This window comes from Schistocerca cancellata, chromosome 6 (assembly GCF_023864275.1).
Source record: "Schistocerca cancellata isolate TAMUIC-IGC-003103 chromosome 6, iqSchCanc2.1, whole genome shotgun sequence".
In the NCBI taxonomy this organism is placed as follows: domain Eukaryota; kingdom Metazoa; phylum Arthropoda; class Insecta; order Orthoptera; family Acrididae; genus Schistocerca; species Schistocerca cancellata.
The window spans coordinates 713,012,956-713,036,799 of record NC_064631.1 but is presented as its reverse complement, the minus strand read 5'-3'; the positions used below and the strand labels follow the sequence as shown (position 1 = coordinate 713,036,799).

Here is a 23,844-nt window from a genome sequence, read left to right as displayed (position 1 = left end):
ACTCCAGATACATATGCAAAAGTTGTAACATACCATAATGTGTTGTCCTGTTTCAAGACTCATTATAGAAATAAGTGTTAATAACCTTCAAGTACTACACCTGAGAGTCAAAAAAAATTGTCATTTCTGAATAATTTTTTTACAAAATGAAATGCAAAAAATATATGAAAAAGAAGACAGTATAAAAATCTCTTCCTAAGTTCCTGGTCTAAAGCCCAGATAGTCACCGTCTTTCAGCCACCTATCTACATCCCTGTTCCCACTCCAGCACTACATGGCCCTCCATTCCACCAATGCATCCACACCCTTTTTATTTCTTTCCTTTTCTGCTGCCTCCATTCACCTGTGTCTTCTTTCCATCTGCATCTAGCTGCTCTACCCTCTCCCACCATGTCCCTGTATGCCTCCACAAGAAGCACTTCACTGTTCCCCACCTACAACCTGCTGTCCCTCCCCCTTCTCATCCCCACCTCCTCCTTACCCCAACATCCAGATTGCTTCTCCCATCATGCATCATTGTTTGCAACCAGAGACAGTGGTTATGTGCAGAAAGTGACAAGTTGTGAATATATGAGTGTGTTGTCCGTTTCAGAAGGCCTTTTGGCCAATTTAGCAGTCTTTTTGTTGTGCCTGTCTGTGACTCAACTTCTCCACCATATGATGAGTAGCAATCTATCCTTTTCAATGTACTGTCATTATTCCATCCTGGATTTACCACTGTTTGATTTTTGCCTAATGGCTTTTCTTCCAGCCCGTACCCCAGTGCAATATTCCTTTGTTATTATTTTCTATCACATTACTCTACTCACTGTCCATCCTTTTCTTTCCTGTATTTTATACATTGCCTTTCAAACCACACCACACACTTTGAATTACGAACCACACTGTATCAATCATCTTGTTCATGCACAGCCCAGGTCTCTGTGACCACACTGATTGTTGGTGCTGCATCTCATATTCCACATCACCCTACCAATATAATTAATCCTAGGCCTTCACATTGATCACTCTTCCTTGTCATTCTCATGTATTTTTGCATTTTATTTTCTATTCTTTCCTTTGCTACACAAACTTGTACCTCATGCTACCAATCCCCTCCCCACCACCCATTCTTTCTCATGTCTTATTCCAATACACACATACAAACCTCACCTTATCTACTCACATATGGTGTAGCCTTTCTTCATACATTTCCGCCCACTGACCTGGAACCAACATTACACTGAGATGACAAAATCATGGGATATCTCCTGATATCATGTCCGACCTCCTACTGTGCAGAATAGTGCAACAATTTGACATGGCATGAACTCAGCAAGTTGTTGGAAGTCCCGTGCAGAAACATTGAGCCATGCTGCCTCTATAGCTGTCCAAAATTGTGAAAGTGTTGCTGGTGCAGGAGTTTGTGGACGAACTGACCTCTCAATTATGTCCCATAAATGTTTGATAGGATTCATGTCAGGTTATCTGGATGGCCACATTCACTCAAGTTGTCCAGAACATTCTTCAAACCAGATGCGAATAATTGTGGTCTGGTGACATGGCACATCGTCATCCAAAAAAATTCCATCATTGTTTGGGAACATGAAATCCAAGAATGGCTGCAAATGGTTTCCAATGCCTAAAATTTGTTATCCTCGGCACACTCTTGACGCTATGCACCTCAGAATACTGAATTCCCTAACTATTTCCAAAATGGAATGCGCCACACTTGTAGCTCCAACTACCATTCCGCATTCAAAGTCGCTAAATTCATGTTGTGTGGACATGATCATATTGGCAATCTATTCACATGAATAATCTGAGTACAAATTACAGTTTCATCAGTGCACTGTCCTTTGATACCTCATGTATGAGATACTACCACCATATGTATATATGCATATCACTATTGCATGACTTTTGTCACCTCCGTGTAAGGTATCTATATATTACCAAAGTAGAGTTTTATCTAACACAAATATCAGATTGCAATGTGTATACGTGGACAAGGAAAAAAAAATTCCTGGATTTCCCAGTTAAAAATACACTTTCTTCCAGCTGACAGTATATTTTCCCTTATCGATCCTTTGAATGGTTATGGTTTTATACACTGGCATACAATTTCCCAGCTCTTTAGAAAACGAAACTCCTGGAAAAAGACATTTATTTATTTATTTTATTATCCATCTTTAGGCATTAAAAATGCAATTGATGTCGTCATTTGTGTACATATACAGTTTACATAACTAACAGAAATGGTGTAATATATTGTAGATCATTATTGTCTAATAAGATACAAAAATTTGTCCTTGATGCTGCACAATGTATTTGCATTATATTTACATGTATAAGTTTAATCTAAGTGAAACTATATTAGTACCGGTACTTTAGATCTTCTTTAGTGCACATTATAAACTCTTCTATTGTATAAAAAGCTTTTTCTCTAAGCCATTTCTTTGTGACACTTTTAAACTCATTCAGTGACACATTATGTGCCTCTATTGGCAACATGTTAACTAGTTTTACTCCCATGTACCTGTAACTATCTTGAGTTTTCTTTAGTCTAGCAACTGGGATGTCAATTTGCTGTTTTATACATGTGTCATGGTGACGGATAGATTGTCGTAGTTTGTGACTGTGTTGGTTTTCTTTTGTGTGTATCAGACAACTTAGTATAAAGAGGGCTGCAACTGTTAGTATTTTTATATTTTTGAAATATGGTCTATAAGCCTCATTATTTCTGACTCCATGGATGCATCTGACTGCCTTCTTGTTTTGCTCCGGGTGAGTTTCCCCACAACAAAGTGGCATATGTTAAATGGGTGTGGAAAAAGGCATAGTATGCATTGAGTAATAACTTACCACTAACACATGACCTTAGTTTACCTAACAAATATGTCACATGTGCTAACTTAGTACATGTTTGGAAATATCTTTGATGTGCAGCAACATGTACGCTGCGTATTTTCGTATTACAAAAGCATACATTGGAATTCCACCAAACACCACTTGTTACTTTCCGAATCATTGAAATTGAGATATCGATGCGCTTTTGTAAACCGTTCATAGCTCGTGTTACGTGATATCGCCAGCCGATGACAGCGGATATTCAGAGCATAGGACACGTGATGTAGTCAGCCAACAGCAACATCACTGTTAAGTAGCAAGAACACACAAACAGGGAAAGTTAATAGTTTAAATTAATATACATAATAACTTCCTGGCAGATTAAAACTGTGTGCTGGACCGAGACTCGAACTTGGGACCTTTGCCTTTCACGGGCAAGTGCTCTACCAATATGGTTCACGAAATTCTGATGCTCTTGCAGTATCGTAGTTGGTAGAGCACTTGCCCATGAAAGGAAAAGGTCACGAGTTCGAATCTCGGTCCGGCACACAGTTTTAATCTGCCAGGAAGTATCAGTGCACACTCCACTGCAGAGTGAAAATCTCATTCTGGAAACACCCCCCAAGCTGTGGCTAAGCCATGTTTCCGCAGTATCCTTTCTTTCAGGAGTGCTAGTTCTGCAGGGTTTGCAGGAGAGCTTCTGTAAGGTTTGGAAGGTAGGAGATGAGATACTGGCAGAAGTAAAGCTGTGAGGACGGGGCGTGAGTCGTGCTTGGGTAGCTCTGTTGGTAGAGCACTTGCCCGCGAATGGCAAAGGTCCCGAGTTCGAGTCTTGGTCCAGCACACAGTTTTAATCTGCCAGGAAGTTTCATATCACGCACACTCCACTGCACAGTGAAAATCTCATTCTGGAAACATCGCCCAGGCTGTGGCTAAGCCATGTTTCCGCAATATCCTTTCTTTCAGGAGTGCTAGTTCTGCAGGGTTCGCAGGAGAGCTTCTGTTAAGTTTGGAAGGTAGGAGACGAGATACTGGCAGAAGTAAAGCTGTGAGGACCAGTGCTTGGGTAGCTCTGTTGGTAGAGCACTTGCCCGCGAAAGGCAAAGGTCCCAAGTTCGAGTCTCCGTCTGGCACACAGTTTTAATCTGCCAGGAAGTTTCATATCAGCACACACTCTGCTGCAGAGTGAAAATCTCAGTCCGGAATATACATAGTGTTGCATATGTTTCACATACAATATTGGTCTCAAGCTGCAAGAGAAGCTAAGCTTTCGCATATACTGTTGATCTTCTTTGCGCGTGTTACACTTTAAGACATATCACACAAATATGCCAGTAAAATTTTTAATATTGACATAAATGTCTGATCTTCAGGGTTCTAAAGTCTTCCAAATGTCTTGTCAACAAAGAGTTGATTTTTAAATGAGAGTCAAACGCTCTGTGATTTAATAAATTCATGGTACATTCTTGCACATAGTTCAACCTTACATAAAAGGATATTTACTTTGAAAGTAACGCTTTTCAAACCACTATTCGCAATATTTTCCCTCGACCTGTTAGAAATAGGTTCGTTTCAGCAGTTGACAGAGAGCGCAGATAACAGGTGTCACCGCACTTGGGTAGCTATCATGACGTAGGAAGCCCGTATATACGTACATGTAAAACATTGAAAGATCATACATTATGTCATAAAAGAAACAAGACATCAGAGGATACTGCAAGAGCATCGGAATTTCGTGAACCATATTAAAATGTGCACATTTAAAGTGCATACTTAAAGGGCACATTCGCATGTTCAGATTCCAATGAAGTAGACCTCAACCTGATATTAAGCTTTCCAGTGTGGTTTTCGGGATGTAAATTTTCTTGGAGCACCAGTACTGTATTATATCATGTTTGGTTCTTTATTATGGCATAATAACAAAAGTCAAATTTCTTTAGCAAACAGTCAAAAATAGCTTCATTTTTCCACAAGGTGATTAATGCTTGACTGTCAGAAAGGTAGAAATAAAATAAAATCTGAAACTAATGACATATTTCAGTCTTCTGTAATTATGTGAATGTGTTTTAATTCACTTGATAGCTCCTGGCCACAGATATCCATTTTGTTTTCATTTGACATGAGAGTAAACAAAGGGGAAACAGCAAAATCACTAAATGTAAACTCGGGTCACGTGGAGACTACCCACTATAACTCTGCACATCAGCCCCAGATCTACGACATTTGCGAACCGGGTCAATACAAAAAAAAATCGAATTTTCAAAATATGTTCATCTTGTAGCACACATCTTTCTGAAAAGTCTGAAACATAAAACATATGTATTCAAGGAAATGTAAGACATATTATTTGGTCTTAAGTATGCCAAAGTGCAGTGACACTCCTCTTCATAAAGCATTTTTCTACCTCATGTCCAAACTATATTCAGGAGAGTGGAAATTGAAATGTCCTGTGGTGTGTCTCCTGCTCCCAGTCGGCCGGTTTGACAGCCTGCCCCTCTTTAAAAAAATCTCGCAATTAATAGCGGTTGGGATTATTTGTAATCCAAAGAACAAGAACTCTTCAGAAAATATGGACTCCTTATTGCCTATTAGTTAATAACTTGCTGTTCTGTGTGACATAAAATTAAATATAGGATATATAAAACCAATACTGACAAGATATTTAAATATGTCTGCTTGTGTCTGTATATGTGTGGTTAGATATGTGTGTGTGTGCGAGTGTATACCTGTCCTTTTTTCCCCCTAAGGTAAGTCTTTCCGCTCCCGGGACTGGAATGACTCCTTACCCTCTCCCTTAAAACCCACATCCTTTCGTCTTTCCCTCTCCTTCCGTCTTTCCTGATGAGGCAACAGTTTGTTGCGAAAGCTTGAATTTTGTGTGTATGTTTGTGTTCGTTTGTGTGTCTGTCGACCTGCCAGCACTTTCATTTGGTAAGTCACATCATCTTTGTTTTTAGGTACAATACTGACAAGAGGTACACAAGAAATTACACATTTCTTCAAACCTTAGCCTCTAGCATTTTTTCTCTCTAATCTTGCTACAGCTTTACATGGCGTGCTTTCCTTTCTGTGAAAGAATCTATTACCTCATCAAAGTTCGTCAAACACTTTGCTACATGAAGAATCGAAATGTCATTATCTAATACTGAAAAAGATGTTAATACAAATAATACCCAAGACGGGTGTAGTTTCTCGATCTGATTGCATCTATTTTGTCACTGTCTGCTAGATAAAACAAAATAGGCCTTTCTAATATGGCAGCAATTTTGTAACACACCAAATAAACGAGAATGTTTTGGCACAAATGGCCATTTTTATAACATGAGAGAATAGGCCTACTACAAGCAAAAAGCTTTATGTCAGGAAATGGTTTCACATTTCATTCATACGCAACAGATTCTCAAGCATGAGATCGAAAAGTAGTATTACGAAATTTTTATATAAATTTGGAATCATCTTATTCTTCCATAATTTGTGTGATGTCCCCGTTTCTTCTCCTTCCTCTTTCTAACAAACAATCTTGTCATCACCAATTCTGTAGCTATTGCTTCCACTGTCAAAATCTGTTCGCTGATAAACTTCACTAACCCTGTCAGAATCACAGGTTTAGTTATCCCGCGAATATTCCCGCGATTATTTTCTGGTTAGGCTTTGTTACATGTTCGAATAACATGTTTTCCGCGTTACTTCCAGAATAGAACTTTTGTCTGCGGAAAGTTTATTTCTAGATGCGATGAGGATTCTCCTGACAGTGACTTCACGTACACTATGCATGCATTCAAAAGTCAACTTCTGATTCATTCAGAAATCAACTTAAAATGTGTTCAAAAATGCTCAAAAACCAACAGGGAAGTGTTTCAAAATCATATGAATAATCAATAGACAAACGTGCGCTGGATGCTAGGTGCTTTGTGAAACAAGTTTTTTCCTCAAGAATATGAATTTGGCACCCCCTTTTCCCGGTAGCATCTAGCTGCTTGCTGCTACTGCTTGCACAGCCAACAGCCACATTCCTGTTGCCAGAAGCGGGAGAATCTATGTAAACAGTTGCGACTTCATGTTCATTGGAGGCAATTTGTTGTTATGAAGCACTGCATAGTCTTCCTAAAGCCTTAGACACATTTTCAATTGACAGGCGCTTGAATGAGCACTGTGTATCATTGTTGTATATGGCGCATTTCCTTTTCAATTTAAGTTATTTTGGTTTTTTTTTTTTTCTCTCGTTTATGCGTTGTTGTTGAATTATTATTCTGCAATAGTGGGATACAATAACATCCTTTGTTAGAGTATAGGTTCGTACCAGTCAAAATTACAAAAATTTAACTGAAAAGTAAAACAATGAAAAATCCCCAGAATTCTAAAAATATCCCTGGTTTTTCTCGGTTTTCTCCCTACTTGAAAGGTTACTTTGTGTAAAATAAAAGTAAGGTAACAATATCTTAAGAGCCTGTAAATTTCTTCACTTAACATTGTTTTGGCATTAACAATGTCCAGTTGCACCCAGTACTTACGTGAATTTCATAGCAGCAAGTAGTTGGGAGAACCTCGTAGTGTCTTTCTCTATCAGAATCTTGAAAATATAGGACATTTTCTATTTTCCTACTAGTCTTGGAAATTGTATTGTGAATTATGTGAAAAAAACAAGCTTATAGAAATGGAATTTGGAAATGAAATCTTATAATTATTTACATTAACCCAGCCTAATCATGTATTAGGAACCAAGAACGAAAGCTGTGGAATTCAAATTACTATGTAATGCTCAAGTAAAACAATGACCAGACCACAGTAAGAATACAAATAAGTTGTAGTTTATTGTTGCACTTACTCTCATTCGTTCTGTACTAAAGCGTACAAGAATCTGTTTCCATTTGGATGCATTGGACAAAGGAGTTTTCGTTTTATTGTTAATAGAGAGTAGGGAATTTACAATAAATAGATTTAAATTAGTTTTGCACTTTTGTCTTCTCCTTAACACTAATAAATTAAACATGTTGTTGACCATGCCATTTAACTGAATCACTGATAACAATTCACAGGCCTTACTTACTTTCAAATTCATAATAGTCAGGATCGTCAATACCAAAGTATTTTCTTGCCAGTCTCCGAGCTGATTGGTCTATATCCATACGAAAAACAGATTTCAACATCTCAAGCATTTCATCTCTTGTTTCATGCCACATGGTAGCACAAGCATAAATTCGAGTAACCTCATCAGAAGGCCCAAGCATCTCTTTCTCTGTGATATGTGCATCATCAAGTTCATCATCAGCAAATATATCAGGCTGCAATTTTTTAGATGCTTTTAGCACAAAGTACATAATGTTATGAAAATAAAATGCAAGCAGTCTTCTTTTAGCTATGCATATAAATTCAGCTTTACCTCAATCACTTCCATATTTGTATCATCTCGCCTTCTGTTTAATGCCAAAGATTGATCAATGAGCAGTGAGTTATACATAGGAGTCACAAATAACCTGTCTGTTGGTGAAAGACGTTTGCATTGGGGTGACCACAGGTGAATCGTAATCCAAGTTTGAGAAAACAGCCACAATAACCAAATCCATGCATGCTGGAAGAAAAAGAAGAAGAAAAAAACTATATGCAATTTACTGTATTCTTTACATAGACATGAAAGAGGTATGCACAATTAAATCAAAAAATACACATTTAATTTTCTGTAAATCAAACCATAACAGTACTCAGAGAATTTAATACTTGAGTGATCCTTATTAGAGAGAAATAACTATTGTAATCTCAATCTGCAGGAGCCTCCATGTCCAAATAACTAATTTTTATTCTAGCATTCCCCCCCTATGAACCATGGACCTTGCCGTTGGTGGGGAGGCTTGCGTGTCTCAACGATACAGATAGCCGTACCGTAGGTGCAACCACAATGGAGGGGTATCTGTTGAGAGGCCAGACAAACGTGTGGCTCCTGAAGAGGGGCAGCAGCCTTTTCAGTAGTTGCAGGGGCAACAGTCTGGATGATTGACTGATTTGGCCTTGTAACGCTAACCAAAACGGCCTTGCTGTTGTTGTACTGCGAAAGGCTGAAAGCAGGGGAAACTACAGCCGTAATTTTTGCCAAGTGCATGCAGCTTTACTGTATGATTAAATGATAATGGCATCCTCTTGGGTAAAATATTCCGGAGGTAAAATAGTCCCCCATTCAGATCTCCGGGCGGGGACTACTCAACAGGACGTCGTTATCAGGAGAAAGAAAACTGGCGTTCTACAGATCAGAGCGTTGAATGTCAGATCCCTTACTTGGGCAGGTAGGTTAGAAAATTTAAAAAGGGAAATGAATAGGTTAAAGTTAGATATAGTCGGAATTAGTGAAGTTCGGTGGCAGGAGGGACAAGACTTTTGCTCAGGTGAATACAGGGTTATAAATACAAAATCAAATAGGGGTAATGCAGGAGTAGGTTTAATAATGAATAAAAAAATAGGAGTGTGGGTAAGTTACTACCAACAGCATAGTGAACGCATTATTGTGCCCAAGACAGACACGAAACCCACGCCTACTACAGTAGTACAAGTTTATATGCCAACTAGCTCTGCAGATGATGAAAAAATTGATGAAATGTATGATGAGATAAAAGAAATTATTCAGGTGGTGAAGGGAGATGAAAATTTAATAGTCATGGGAGACTGGAATTCAACAGTAGGAAAAGGAAGAGAAGGAAATGTAGTAGGTGAATATGGATTAGGACTAAGAAATGAAAGAGGAAGCCGCCTGGTAGAATTTTACACAGAGCATAACTTAATCATAGCTAACACTTGGTTCAAGAATCATGAAAGAAGGTTGTATACATGGAAAAAGCCTGGAGATACTGACAGGTTTCAGATAGATTATATAACGCTAAGACAGAGATTTAGGAACCAAGTTTTAAATTGTAAGACTTTTCCAGGGGCAGATGTGGACTCTGACCACAATCTATTGGTTATGAACTGTAGATTAAAACTGAAGAAACTGCATAAAGGTGGGAATTTAAGGAGATAGGGCCTGGATAAACTGAAAGAACCAGAGATTGTACAGAGTTTCAGGAAGAGCGTAAGGGAGCAATTGACAGGAATGGGGGAAAGAAACACAGTAGAAGAAGAATGGGTAGCTTTGAGGGATGAAGTAGTGAAGGCAGCAGAGGATCAAGTAGGTAAAAAGATGAGGGCTAGTAGAAATCCTTGGATAACAGAAGAGATACTGAATTTAATTGATGAAAGGAGAAAATACAAAAATGCAGTAAGTGAAACAGGCAAAAAGGAATTCAAACTTCTCAAAAATGAGATCGACCGGAAGTGCAAAATGGCTAAGGATGTAGAGGCTTATCTCAAGAGGAGTGAGATAGATACTGCCTACAGGAAAATTATAGAGACCTTTGGAGAAAAGAGAACCACTTGTATGAATATCAAGAGCTCAGATGGAAACCCAGTTCTAAGCAAAGAAGGAAAAGCAGAAAGGTGGAAGGAGTATATAGAGGGTCTATACAAGGGCGATGTACTTGAGGACAATATAATGGACATGGAAGAGGATGTAGATGAAGATGAAATGGGAGATATGATACTGCATGAAGAGTTTGACAGAGCACTGAAAGACCTGAGTCGAAACAAGGCCCCGGGAATAGACAACATTCCATTAGCACTACTGACAGCCTTGGGAGAGCCACACCTGACAAAACTCTACCATCTGGTGAGAAAGATGTATGAGATAGGTGAAATTCCCTCAGACTTCAAGAAGAATATAATAATTCCAATCCCAAAGAAAGCAGATGTTGACAGATGTGAAAATTACCTAACTATCAGTTTAATAAGTCACAGGTGCAAAATACTAATGCAAATTCTTTACAGATGAATGGAAAAACTGGTAGAAGCCGACCTCGGGGAAGATCAGTTTCGATTCCGCAGAAATGTTGGAACACGTGAGGCAATACTGACCCTACGACTTATCTCAGAAGAAAGATTAAGGAAAGGCAAACCTACGTTTCTAGCATTTGTAGACTTAGAGAAAGCTTTTGACAATGTTGACTGGAGTACTCTCTTTCAAATTCTGAAGGTGGCAGGGGTAAAATACAGGGAGCAAAAGGCTATTTACAATTTGTATAGAAAGCAGATGGTAGTTATAAGAGTCGAGGGACATGAAAGGCAAGCGGTAATTGGGAAGGAAGTGAGACAGGGTTGTAGCCTCTCCCTGATGCTGTTCAATCTGTATATTGAGCAAGCAATAAAGGAAACAAAAGAAAAGTTCGGCGTAGGCATTAAAATCCATGGAGAAGAAATAAAAACTTTGAGGTTCCCCGATGACATTGTAATTCTGTCAGAGGCAGCAAAGGACTTGGAAGAGCAGTTGAATGGAATGGATAGTGTCTTGAAAGGAGGATATAAGATGAACATCAACAAAAGCAAAATGAGGATAATGGAATGTAGTCGAATTAAGTCGGGTGATGCTGAGGGAATTAGATTAGGGAATGAGACACTTAAAGTAGTGAAGGTGTTTTGCTATTTGGGGAGCAAAATAACTGATGATGGTCGAAGTAGAGAGGATATAAAATGTAGACTGGCAATGGCAAGGAAAGCGTTTCTGAAGAAGAGAAATCTGTTAACATCGAGTATTGATTTAAGTGTCACGAAGTCATTTCTGAAAGTATTTGTATGGAGTGTAGCCATGTATGGAAGTGAAACATGGACGGTAAATAGTTTAGACAAGAAGAGAATAGAAGCTTTCGAAATGTGGTGCTACAGAGGAATGCTGAAGATTAGATGGGTAGATCACATAACTAATGAGGAGGTACTGAATAGGGTTGGGGAGAAGAGGAGTTTGTGGCACAACTTGACTAGAAGAAGGAATCAGTTGGTAGGACATGTTCTGAGGCATCAAGGGATCACCAATTTAGTACTGGAGGGCAGCGTGGAGGGTAAAAATTGTAGAGGGAGACCAAGAGATGAATACACTAAGCAGATTCAGAAGGATGTAGGCTGCAGTAAGTACTGGGAGATGAAGAAGCTTACACAGGATAGAGTAGCATGGAGAGCTGCATCAAACCAGTCTCAGGACTGAAGGCCACAACAACAACAACAACAACATTTTAGTATTTGCATATTTATCACAGTAATCACGTTAATTTTTTCAAGTCTAACTGTGACATTTATGGTTATAATACAGCACATGAACGCAATTTTCATACAGGGTCTATGACACTGAAACAGTATGTGAAGGATATATTCTCTGAACTCAAAACTTTAAATACTACCTACAATATAAAATAGGACATAGAAATGTACATAGACACTTCAAAATAACTTTGGCGTTCTTCATTGACCGTGCATGTTATAAACTAATTCAAGCTTTTCGGATATTAACTAGATCTTAATGTCTTTAAATATGGTCTTTAAATATGTCTGCTTGTGTCTGTATATGTGTGGATGGATATGTGTGTGTGTGCGAGTGTATACCCGTCCCTTTTTCCCCCTAAGGTAAGTCTTTCCGCTCCCGGGACTGGAATGACTCCTTGCCCTCTCCCTTAAAACCCACATCCTTTCGTCTTTCCCTCTCCTTCCCTCTTTCCTGAGGAGGCAACAGTTTGTTGCGAAAGCTTGAATTTTGTGTGTATGTTTGTGTTCATTTGTGTGTCTGTCGACCAGCCAACACTTTCATTTGGTAAGTCACATCATCTTTGTTTTTAGGTATATTTTTCCTACGTGGAATGTTTCCTTCTATTATAACCAGATCTTAATGTCAATTATACAAAAATAAATTACCAACCATTAATTTAAAAATAACTTCAATTACCCACTCAACTTAGGCTACAAAATATCCTGGTCTTTCATTATGCTATGCCTACTTCAAATCTACTTCCACTTGGGTCATATCTACAGGCAAGTCTCAGATGCATGACCTGTCATGCTCACCCACCCACCACATCATATTTCAGTCCCAGGACACATATGTCATTGAAAGCAGGGCCATATGTGAAAACAAATCTGCACAATCTTTTATGTGAGTGTAAACACCAGTATATTTCCAGTGAGAATGAATGACCATCAACAAACTGGAGAAGAACAGAATTCACCAACCAGTGGCAAAACATTTCCCTAAACACAACACACTCAACTTCAGTGCCAGCTTTACAATTCATGACATCTGGATCCCTCTTACTCATAGGAACAGTTTCCCTGAGTTATGTGTATGAGAACTGTCATTACAACCCATCCTTCTGTCCTGCAGTTGTCCTGACCACAGTCTACATGCTATTCCCAGACCCACATCTCCCTTCACACCACAATAGGACCCAAACTCATCCTGCATCCACAACCACAGTCTCCCCCTTCTCTGTTCTCCCTCTCCCTCCTATTTCCACTCCTCCATGTCATCACATGCTGTCTTCAACTCCTCCTGCCTCTGGCCAAAAGAAGCTCATCTCTGTTGGTCCCACATTCCTGCCCTATGCACCTGTTGCTCTTCCCTCCTGGATTCATATCCCAAACACCTACTGCCTCTCTCTCCCAGTTAACTGCACCCTTTTCCAACTCTACCTTTCCCCACCTTCTTTTTCCTCTCACCCACTCCATCAGACACAAGCATTCACCCCAATCAAACTGCATTGCTGGCACAATTTAGCACTGAGAAGTGTGTGTGTGACTTTATGTCTCAAAAAGAATTCATACAAAAGCTAGCAAATTTCTTGGTCTTGTTTATGTGCCTTTTAATGAATCAGTGCCCTTACAATAAGGTGAGTTTTTACCATTATTCATTAAATTAAATACATTCTACCAGAACTTTTTCATTACCACATTGCCACAATATGTGCTGCATGCTGTGTGGCACAGTGGTTAACATCGTTGGCTGGTGTGATATACTAAGGAATGTCCCTTGCAAGAACTACTGACAGAGACACTAAATTTTACCGGAACGAGGTGTGACAAAGATCTTCCCTTCGTTCTTAAATGGGTGCTAATTCTTCTCCAGTCCTCACGTTGTATGATGAGAGTGCCAAGACAGAACTTCATATCAATGCTAGCAATTATGGGATAGATGCAGTTCTAGTGCAAATCGAGGAAGGTGCTATAAAGGTGATAGCTTATACTTCCAGAGTATTCTCCAATATGAACCACTCTGCAACCTAGGAATTTGTCTTGCAGCTGTTTGGGCCATTAACAAGTTCCAGTCAGATTTAATTGGCAAACCATTCACTGTTGTGATGGACCACCATTCTCCATCCTGGTTGTATAGCCTGAAGAATCCATCAGGTCAAATGGTGAGATGGGCACTGAACCTTCAGGATTACAATTTCAAAGTGGTATACAAAAGCAGATGCAAACACAAGGACGTCAACTGCATTTCAAGGAATGCAGAACACATCAGAATGGACAAAATCTCAGTATTGCTGTATTATATGACACTGCTGTTGAACAGACAGAAGATCCAGAACTGCTGAAAACAATAACCTTGAACAAGAAGGAAAACTGAGTGAGGTGGTGCAGTGGTTACCACATTGGACTCACATTTGGGAGGATGACGGTTCAAACCCAGGTCAGGCCATGCTGATTCAGGTTTTCTGTAATTTCCCTAAATTGCTTCAGCGCACTTCATTACAGGATCATTTAGTAATTGCGAAAGCATTACAGAGATGATAGATAAGCTCCAGTGGAAGACTCTGCAGGAGAGACGCTCAGTAGCTCGGTACAGGCTTTTGTTGAAGTTTCGAGAACATACCTTCACCAAGGAGTCAATCAGTATATTGCTCCCTCCTACGTATATCTCTCGAAGAGACCATGAGGATAAAATCGGAGAGATTAGAGCCCACACAGAGGCATACCGACAATCTTTCTTTTCATGAACAATACGAGACTAGAATAGAAGGGAGAGCTGATAGGGGTACTCAAAGTACCCTCCGCCAAACACCGTCAGGTGGCTTGTGTAGTATGGATGTAGATGTAGAGATGTTTCCTTTGACAGGGCACAACCAACTTCCTTCCTCATCCTTCCCTAATCCGATGGGACCAATGATCTGTTTGGCCCCCTCTCCCAAATCAACCAACAAAGCAAGAAAAAAGAGATCAAAGGATAATTCCAATTAATAAACATAGTAGGGTACAAGAGAAACCCTAATGGGATGGAAATGGTTGTTCAAAATCCTGGCTCATCTACACCCAGTTTTCTTGAAGTATTTCCATTCTGCATTCATGCATTATTTCCATGATTCTTCAACATCTGGTGACTTCAGATTTGGTAGACTCTAGACAGAATCAGACACACATATTGATGGGCAGGTCTCTACATTTCTATTAGACACTAACAAGAGGGATAAATGTAAGCAAAACTTTGGACTGGCATGATGAGTTTTAGTACCATAGCTCTGATTACTAAATCTAAGACTCAGCACATACAGATGTTATCAGTCCACTTTTTTTTTTAGTTGTACTAATATGAGTGTTGCGTATGCATGTGTACAGCTAGGAGATGATGAATTTATTTTTGTGGTATAAAAATTGGATTATGGCATTGCACTGTAGTAATTACTGCTACAGATGTCAAATGTAGTCTTTTTAACTTCCTGGTTCCACTCGGTTTACATTAAATGTTTGTGATGAAGAACATACACATAGTGAACTCTGAAGTTGTGTTAAAACTTCAATCACTAAATCTTCTTGCCTAATACTCACCTACTGCTGAATTAAAAGCTGTTACGTAATACTTTTCTTACCTTCTGTAAACCCACTAGTAATCAGTTACCTTCTATTAATTCAAACATTTGTGTGCGCTGGATGTCTCAAAATTTAATTATTATTTTTTATTAAGGGAATAAGATTCTTCAGAACTCCATGCCCTACATTATAGAATGGTACTTGCATTAAGTACATGCTTGGATGAAAAGAATCTTGTATTCTCTCATGAGCAGACATAAATACACATATTTATTTTGGAGATCATCTTTTAGGTCAATGCATTTTTTCCGGTGGTTTTCCAATGAGAAGATTCCCTTCTTGAACTGCAATTCACGAAGTACTAGAAACTACTCATTTATGGTTGTCTTAACCTATTTATTGGGCTCAAAACATTTTACAGACAAAAATTTGGTTTGGGCATGGACTATGTGCAAATGTCATGAATACGGTGACTTCCCAATCATCTATACTGTAAATGCCTGAGTTTTTAGATTTACAAATCATTCCAATTAAAGGTTATTCTTTTTCTTTTGCGCTCCAGTCCTCACTTCATATAAGCTTTTGGTTGACAGGATTTAAGTGGTATCTTCCAGTTACTGTTTTAATCTTTGCAAGGTAATCAATAACAATAATCTACATTACAGTAAAAAAATCCCTATGTAGATTGGAGGACATCGTTCAACAGTCATTGACAATTTGTTTTTAGCCCCGAAACCTACAGTGGTTTAAAGCAATATGCAATGGTCTATCCTAGTATGGCAGTGATGTGAAACTACTGTATCACAGAATCATAAACAATGAGTTAGTCACAATGCTTACAGAACTTATGGGAAATATGTAGACAAGAAATTTATAAAGTAGGCAGTGTAGATGGAAAATTCAACCCTTCCTTAAACATATTCCTACAGTACTTCAAGTCCTGTTTTCTTTTACAAGAAATAAAGGTAACATCAAAAAGAAGCAAGGATAATTGATGGACAACTCCTTGGATGAAAGTAACTTTTCTTAGAAAGAGAGAGCGGTACTTAATTCAGCTGACAGGCTGTATTCAAGGTCACCAGTATTGCAAAATCCTCCAGTCTGTTACTACAAATGTGCAATTCATGCACTATGCTCAAAGTGGAATTCACATACTACGTTAAAAAGAAAATTAGAAGAATAAGGCAAAAATGATTCTGAAGATTATCAAACAAGAAACAAACATAAATGGTCTTCCAATTGAAGTTGTGCCTGCAGGAAATGGCAAGGTGGCACTTTCAAATCACTGGCTCCCAAATACAATGATTACTTAGACATAATGGCAGAAAAGTTACACATACTCATAAACAACCAAATACAGATGCCCTCGATTTATGAAAACTATAGGCATTTTGTCTTAGGGAAAACTTATTTTTTAAGTATCTATTTCAGCCTCAGGTCATTATTGGTTTTGGCTTATTACTAATTCATCATCAGATGATCTGTTTAAAAACAAAGATAAAGGAGGGTAGTAATTTTAGTAATTAAAAAAATGAAGAAAGATAGTAAGATTCTGGGTAAGTAAATTACAAATAAACTAACTCCTATACAACAAAGGATGGAATGTAACAATATCATGAAAGGGATAGTTGCTTCACACCATATGTGGAGATGCTGAGTTTCAGATAGGCACAACAAAAAGACTGTCAGAGAGTGATCTTTTGGCCAATAAGGCCTTTGTCAGAGATAGACAAACACACACACACACACACACACACACACACACACACAACTCACATGCACATGAACGCAATCTCCGACTGCTGAGGCCACACTGCCCTGCATCTCTGCTATATGGTGAGTGTGACCTCAGCAGCCAAACACACACACACACACACACACACACACACACACACACACAAACACACACATACACACACACACACACACACACACATGACCGCAATCTCTGACTCCTGACTCCTGGGCCACATTGCCCTGCATCTCCGTTATATGGCGAGTGTGACCTCAGCAGTCATGTGTGTGTGAGTTGCATTTGCTTGAATATATGTATGTATGACACAGACATGTGTCTGACAAGGGCCTTGTTGGCTGAAAGCTTGTTCTCTGACAGTCTTTTTGTTGTGCCTATCTCTACTCAGCATCTCCACTATATTGTGAGTAGCAAGTATCCTTCTCATAACTCCTATACACATTCACATTAGAGACAGATCAGAAGCTTCTTGTTGTGATATTGAGCACAAAAGATTTGGATGATACTACACCAAAACTCATTCAAAAGAATTCACTAAATATGATACTTCCACAAAATTCATATCATTCCAAGAAAGGAGCTAGAAGCAGCAGACATCTTATCATGAAAACCACTGTAATGCACTGAAGAAACTGATGAACATTTAAAATGAGAAGTCACGGCTCATGTAAATTTGGTAACCACTAATATTTTCTGCAATGAACTAGAGACTTTAAGAGATTACTCAAGGCCAGCAACTAAATCCAAACACCAAGCATTTACAAGATTACAGAACTAAATGTGTGCTGGATAAAATAATTCAATTGGATGGATAAAAAAACCTACTCACCTAGTGGCAGCAGAACACCCACATAAAAGAGGGTTGTAATTAGGCATGCTTTCGGAGCCAGTGGCTCCTTCTTCAGGCAGAACAGTTGAAGGGGGAAGGAATGGGAGGTGAAGGAAAAGGACTGGAGAGGTCTAGGAAAAGGGGTAGATTTTCTGAAAAGCACTCAGAACTGTGGGTCAGGGGAGACTTAACGCACGGGATGAGAAGGAAAGACTGATTGTTGGAGACTGCATCAGACAAGATCAGAAAGCCTGAGAGCTTAAAGGTGGAAGACAGGGTAATACGCAGGTTTTCAAATCTTGTCTGAAGCAGTCCCCAGCAATCAGTCATTCCTCCTCATCCTATGCAGTAAGTCTCCCCTGACCTGCAGTTCTGGGTGACTTTCCCTGAAATCTAACCCTTTTCCTAGACCTCTCCAGTCCTGTTCCTTCACTCTTCTTCCTTCCCCTTCAACCCTTCTGCGTGAGGAAGGAGGTACTGGCTCCAAAAGCTTGCCTAATTACAACCCTCTTTTATGTGGGTGTTCTGCCACTGCTTGGTGAGCAGATTTTTTTATCTAGGCATTCCCTACTTTCTAAATAGCCCTCGTAATTTACCGAGGGCTATTTAGAAATTAGGGAACATTTTGGCATTAAAAAAAACTAAGTACGAGAAATACATTTTATTACATACATCTGAAAGAGCAACTGACATACTACTTTTCCACATTGTCACCAAACACATTGAGGACAAGCTTGGAAAGACCTTTGTCATAAAATTCTGCAAAAGCCAGTGAGTCACACCTGCCTGGATTTCTACATTGTCATCAAAGTGCTGCATTGCAAGCCAGTTCTTCATCTTGAGAAACAAGTGGAAGTTGCTTGGTGCAAAATCGGGGCTGTAGGGCAGATGAGGGAAAATTTCCCATTTGAATGAATTAGGGAGTTCCATAGTGTGGTTTGCCATGTGAGGTCGGCCATTGCTGTGCAAAAACAAAATTTTTGATATCAGCTTTCCTCAGTGTTTGTTTTGAACTGCTCTTCTAAGGCTCTGCAAAGTTAGACAGTACCGGGCAGAGTTTATGGTTGCTCCACATTCAAGAACATCTATAAGAAGCACACCTTGTCTATCACAAAACACTGTCGCTACCAACTTCCTTGTTGAGAAGGTTTGCAAACATGGACTGTAATTTTGTCTCACAATTGACATGTTTCACCAAAATCTTGTCACCGGCTACGATTCAATCCAGTACTGAATCACCATCTTTGTGGTAGGCCTCCAGAAATGTCAACATTGCCCCCATTTGCTGTTCTTTACGGTGCCCTGTAAGCATTTTGGGCACCCATTGTGCACAAAATTTGTGGTAGCCTAGCTTTTGAGTGACAATTTCAAACAAAAAAATCCATGAAACCTGTGGAAAAGAAAGCAAAAGCTCTGTTATTGTGAAGCGACGGTTTCCATAAGTCATTTCATCAATTTTAGCGACAAGGTTGTCAGTCACAGTGCTTGGGCATCCACTTTTCCGTTCATCATGAACGTTGGTTCAGCCATTTTTAAACCGAATGCACCGTTTAAAGATGGAACATTCACTCATTACGCTGTTTCCATACATTTTGCACAGTTCACCATAAATTTCTATAGGTTTTAGGTTTTTTGCCAACAAAAACCGTAACACAGACCACACCTCACAACTGGTGAGGTTTTCGATTGCAGCACACATTCCAAATTCGAATAAAAAAAAAAAAAACATACACACAGAGACATCCCCGCTGTCACGGATGGATGCCGACTGAGCTGCCAAGCATGCACATACCAAAATATACACAATCAGTGCGCGCCTAGTGGCATCAGATGGAAACGTTCCCTACTTTCTGAATATGCCTTGTATTTTGTCAAAACTTGATTGTTTTTGTTGTTATGTATGCTGGATAAGTATCAGTTATACAGGAATACTGGCAATGTCAGTCTGAAACTTCAATACAGATAGGTTTACTGATGAAACAATGATTGATTTGTATTTAGTACAGAGCATTATGAAATAATATCTTAATAAGAACCCATGAAAGACACCAAGGAATTAAAAAATGCAGAGCAACAATATGAATAAATATGGTGGCCAAGAATTTTCCCTGACACTGGAGAATTAGTAAGACAATGTTCACAGTGCACTACGGAAACAAAGAATTCACATTAGACTCAAACATCACAATCTCCAAACTGATCATGCAGCGAGTTGGAGCTTATTTATTCAAATTGTCTGGCAAATGGTATTGTTTGCAACTGACAGGTATTCTTGTATCCAAAAATTGTGTTTTTTATTCTTTACATGAGTCAGATGTTATAAAATGTCTAAAGTCTATATTTCCCTATCATGCTACACTGGAGAAAGTGGTGAGTGACGACAGGACACATTTTGGAAAGTTACTCGCATACAAATTTGCCCTGTCTGCAATAGAATGGTCTGTAAAGCATACAAAGCAATGGATTTCTTGAAGATAAGAGACTAATGGAGACTAATGAAGAGAGATGAGTACTACAGGACTTCACAAAGTGTTGCTTCCAGTGAGCCTCCATCAGCATAAATTACAATGGGAAGATGCACAGACAAGGTGTTACCAATGATACCAAATCATTTACAGCCTGACATGGCAAAGATAAGATTGCTCAAAAATGGGATGAAGAAACTCAAATGAGTGAAAAATACTATCATGCAAAAATCACTGGGCACCATATCTTCCCAAATTAAGAAGATCATGAATTTCCATAGAAAAGGAGAGATGCAGTTCACCTTACTCTTCCATTATTAAAAGCAATAAAAAGAAACCATTTCTGTTTTTTGCAAGAAACTGAAAAGGATGGAGACTATGATGTTGGCTTCCAAACTGACTCATAGGAGGAGAGATTGACATCACTGATCAGGGATCGCATGAAGCCCCAGGCTAGATTAAGCAACCAATAGTTGAACAAGCTAAGTAAATGATAGAAATATGATAACTGAGCAAGCATACTTTTATATCTTCAAATTTAACACATATTTCGGACAACACAACAACACATATAAGTCACTGAGTAAGTTGACCTGTGTACAAGTCGGCATTCGATTAAACACTGAGTCTCAGTCTAGCGGCCGCTGCTCGGCTGGCCGCTTAGGTGGCGCAGCTGCTGCCTGGCTGGCAGACAGCGCCGCACGTAGAGGACGTGCGTAATTGCGCGGCAGCACTTTGAATAATCGGCGGGTCACAACACTTTTCCCCCCTTTGAAATTGTTGCACTGGTCTTGATGGAGGTGTCCTGGAGATGGCTAACGTCCATAGGCGTCATTTGACTCGCCGTAAAGTCTCGAGGAGGAGGCTTCCCGTACGAACGGAAGTGTCCCCGATGATAACGGGTCGAGACGACAGGAGACGTAGGGGTTGAATCTGCTGGGGCCCCCTGCACAAATCTGCCCGTTGCGGCAAGTCCAGTTGATATGACAGGAGACATGGGCGATGTGTCGGCATCTGTTGGAGGAGGAGGCGAGTAGATGTACTCTGACAGAGAACGGTCCTCCGGTTCCTGCATGGGCACATCTCCTGGTGGCGTCCGTTCTGGTGCTGGCATCGCGATGACGGTGACAGGGCTGCGTTGTGAGTATTGAGAGATGCCAAGATCCCGAGCATCAGGTAGAGCCAAAGGTGGTGTGGCGGCATTCGGAACAGGCGTTGCTGGCACCCGAGGCCAAAGCTGGTCCGAATGACGCACTGCAACACCCGTGTCCGTCTGGATTTCATACAGGCGTCTGCCATGGTGTCGTAAGATGTGGCCCGGGCTCCATTTTAGCCGCCTGCCATATCCCCGTACCCAGACGAGGTCGTCGGTGGTGAACCGGCCAAGTGAAGGCACCCGCGGCCGTGAGGTGGGAGGCCGCAGAAGATGAAGTAGCGTGCGGGGCTGTCGGCCATGTAAGAGCTCAGCCGGGCTGTGATCGCCCATGGGGGTGAAACGGTAAGACGCCAGGAACTGGAGAAGCGCGTCATCAGCAGCAGAAGAAGTCAGAAGTTTCCGCATCTGGGCCTTAAATGTGTGGACCAGTCGTTCAGCCTCACCGTTGGATTGTGGATGGAACGGCGGGGCCGTGACATGCGTAACGCCGTGACGAGCACAAAAATCCGCAAAGTTGGAAGAGGCAAATTGCGGACCATTATCAGTGACAAGAGTAGAGGGGAGGCCTTCCAAAGAAAAAATGCGGGCGAGAGCACTGGTGGTTGCCGCGGTGGTAGGTGACGTGCAACGGACAATGAAAGGAAAGTTAGAATAGGCGTCAATTACGAGGACCAAATAAGTACCTATAAAGGGTCCCGCAAAGTCAGCATGAATGCGCTCCCAGGGCTTCTCAGGCGAAGGCCACAGTGACAAAGATGACTTCAGGGCAGTGGCCTGTGACGCACAAGGGCCGCAGGCAGCGACCATGTGTGTGATGTCAGAGTCGATGCCAGGCCAGTACACATGACGGCGTGCCAGAGATTTTGTGCGACACACACCCCAGTGCCCCTGGTGAAGGAGGCGCAAGACCGAAGCACGCAAAGACGCAAGTACCACAACACGCGGCAAAGCATTGTCAGTGGAGAGGAGGATAACACCATCCCTAGCCGTGAGGCGGTAGCGCAAAGTGTAGTAGTTCCGCAACGGATCAGAAGTCTTAGCGGACGGGCGATCTGGCCAACCCTTCTGAATAGAGCGTAAAACCTGGGAGAGGGTAGGTTCAGAACCCGTAGCAGCCGCCAGCCTGTCCCCAGTGATGGGGAACCCGTCCACAACCCGCTGCTCGGCAACATCCAGGTTGAAACACAAAAGTTCGTCCCTATCGAATGCCTGATCAGGACCCATGGGAAGGCGAGACAAAGCATCAGCATTCGCATGTTGAGCCGTTGGCCGCAAATGAATCTCATAATTGAAATGGGACAAGTAAAGAGCCCAACGCTGGAGGCGGTGTGCAGCCTTGTCAGGAAGTGATGTTGATGGATTAAACAAGGAAACAAGCAGTTTGTGATCCGTAACAAGATGAAATTTTGAGCCATAGAGAAAAACACCAAACTTATGAAGAGCATAAATGATGGCCAAAGCTTCTTTCTCAATTTGCGAATACTTTTGTTGGGCATCCGTGAGCGTTTTGGAGGCATAAGCGATGGGTTGTTCCGAACCGTCAGAAAAACGGTGCGCAAGGACTGCACCGACCCCGTATTGAGAGGCGTCTGTGGCAAGAACAAGATGTTGGCCAGGTCGATAAGTAGCCAGGCACGGGGCCTGTTTCAGCATAGTCTTTAATTTCCGGAAAGCCGCGTCACATGACGCGGACCAGTGAAAAGGCACATTTTTATGCAACAGGCGATGCAACGGCTGAGCCACCGACGCCGCAGACGGTAAAAACTTGTGATAGTATGCTATTTTCCCCAAGAAAGCCTGCAGTTCCTTAACAGACGTAGGGTGAGGAATGGCATCGATCGCAGCAACAGTGTGTTGAAGCGGACGAATACCATCCCGAGAGAGTTGAAACCCCAAGTACGTGATAGATGCCTGAAAGAATTGTGATTTCTGAGGATTACACTTAAGACCGGCAGTCTGTAAGACATTAAAAAGTGTGCAGAGATGTTGAAGATGTTCTTCAGTGGTGGAGCCAGTGACAACAATGTCGTCCATGTAATTGATACACCCCGGGACAGGGAGCAATAATTGTTCCAAGAATCGCTGAAAAACGGCAGGGGTGCTAGCAACCCCGAATGGCAAGCATTGGTATTGATAGACGCCGAAAGGCGTGTTAAGGACCAGAAACTGCCGG

General features: G+C 40.7%; 1 protein-coding gene across 1 annotated transcript in view; it reads right to left on the bottom strand.

Moving 5' to 3' along the window:
- LOC126190947 (chitin synthase chs-2-like) overlaps window positions 1–23,844 on the bottom strand; it is a 252,167-nt gene that overhangs the window by 133,265 nt on the left and 95,058 nt on the right. Inside the window, exons 8-9 of the mRNA XM_049931591.1 lie at window positions 8,210–8,398; window positions 7,877–8,111 (exon numbers count right to left, since the gene is read on the bottom strand). Coding sequence (XP_049787548.1) covers window positions 7,877–8,111; window positions 8,210–8,398 — 424 coding nt within the window. The remainder of the gene's footprint in view (window positions 1–7,876; window positions 8,112–8,209; window positions 8,399–23,844) is intronic.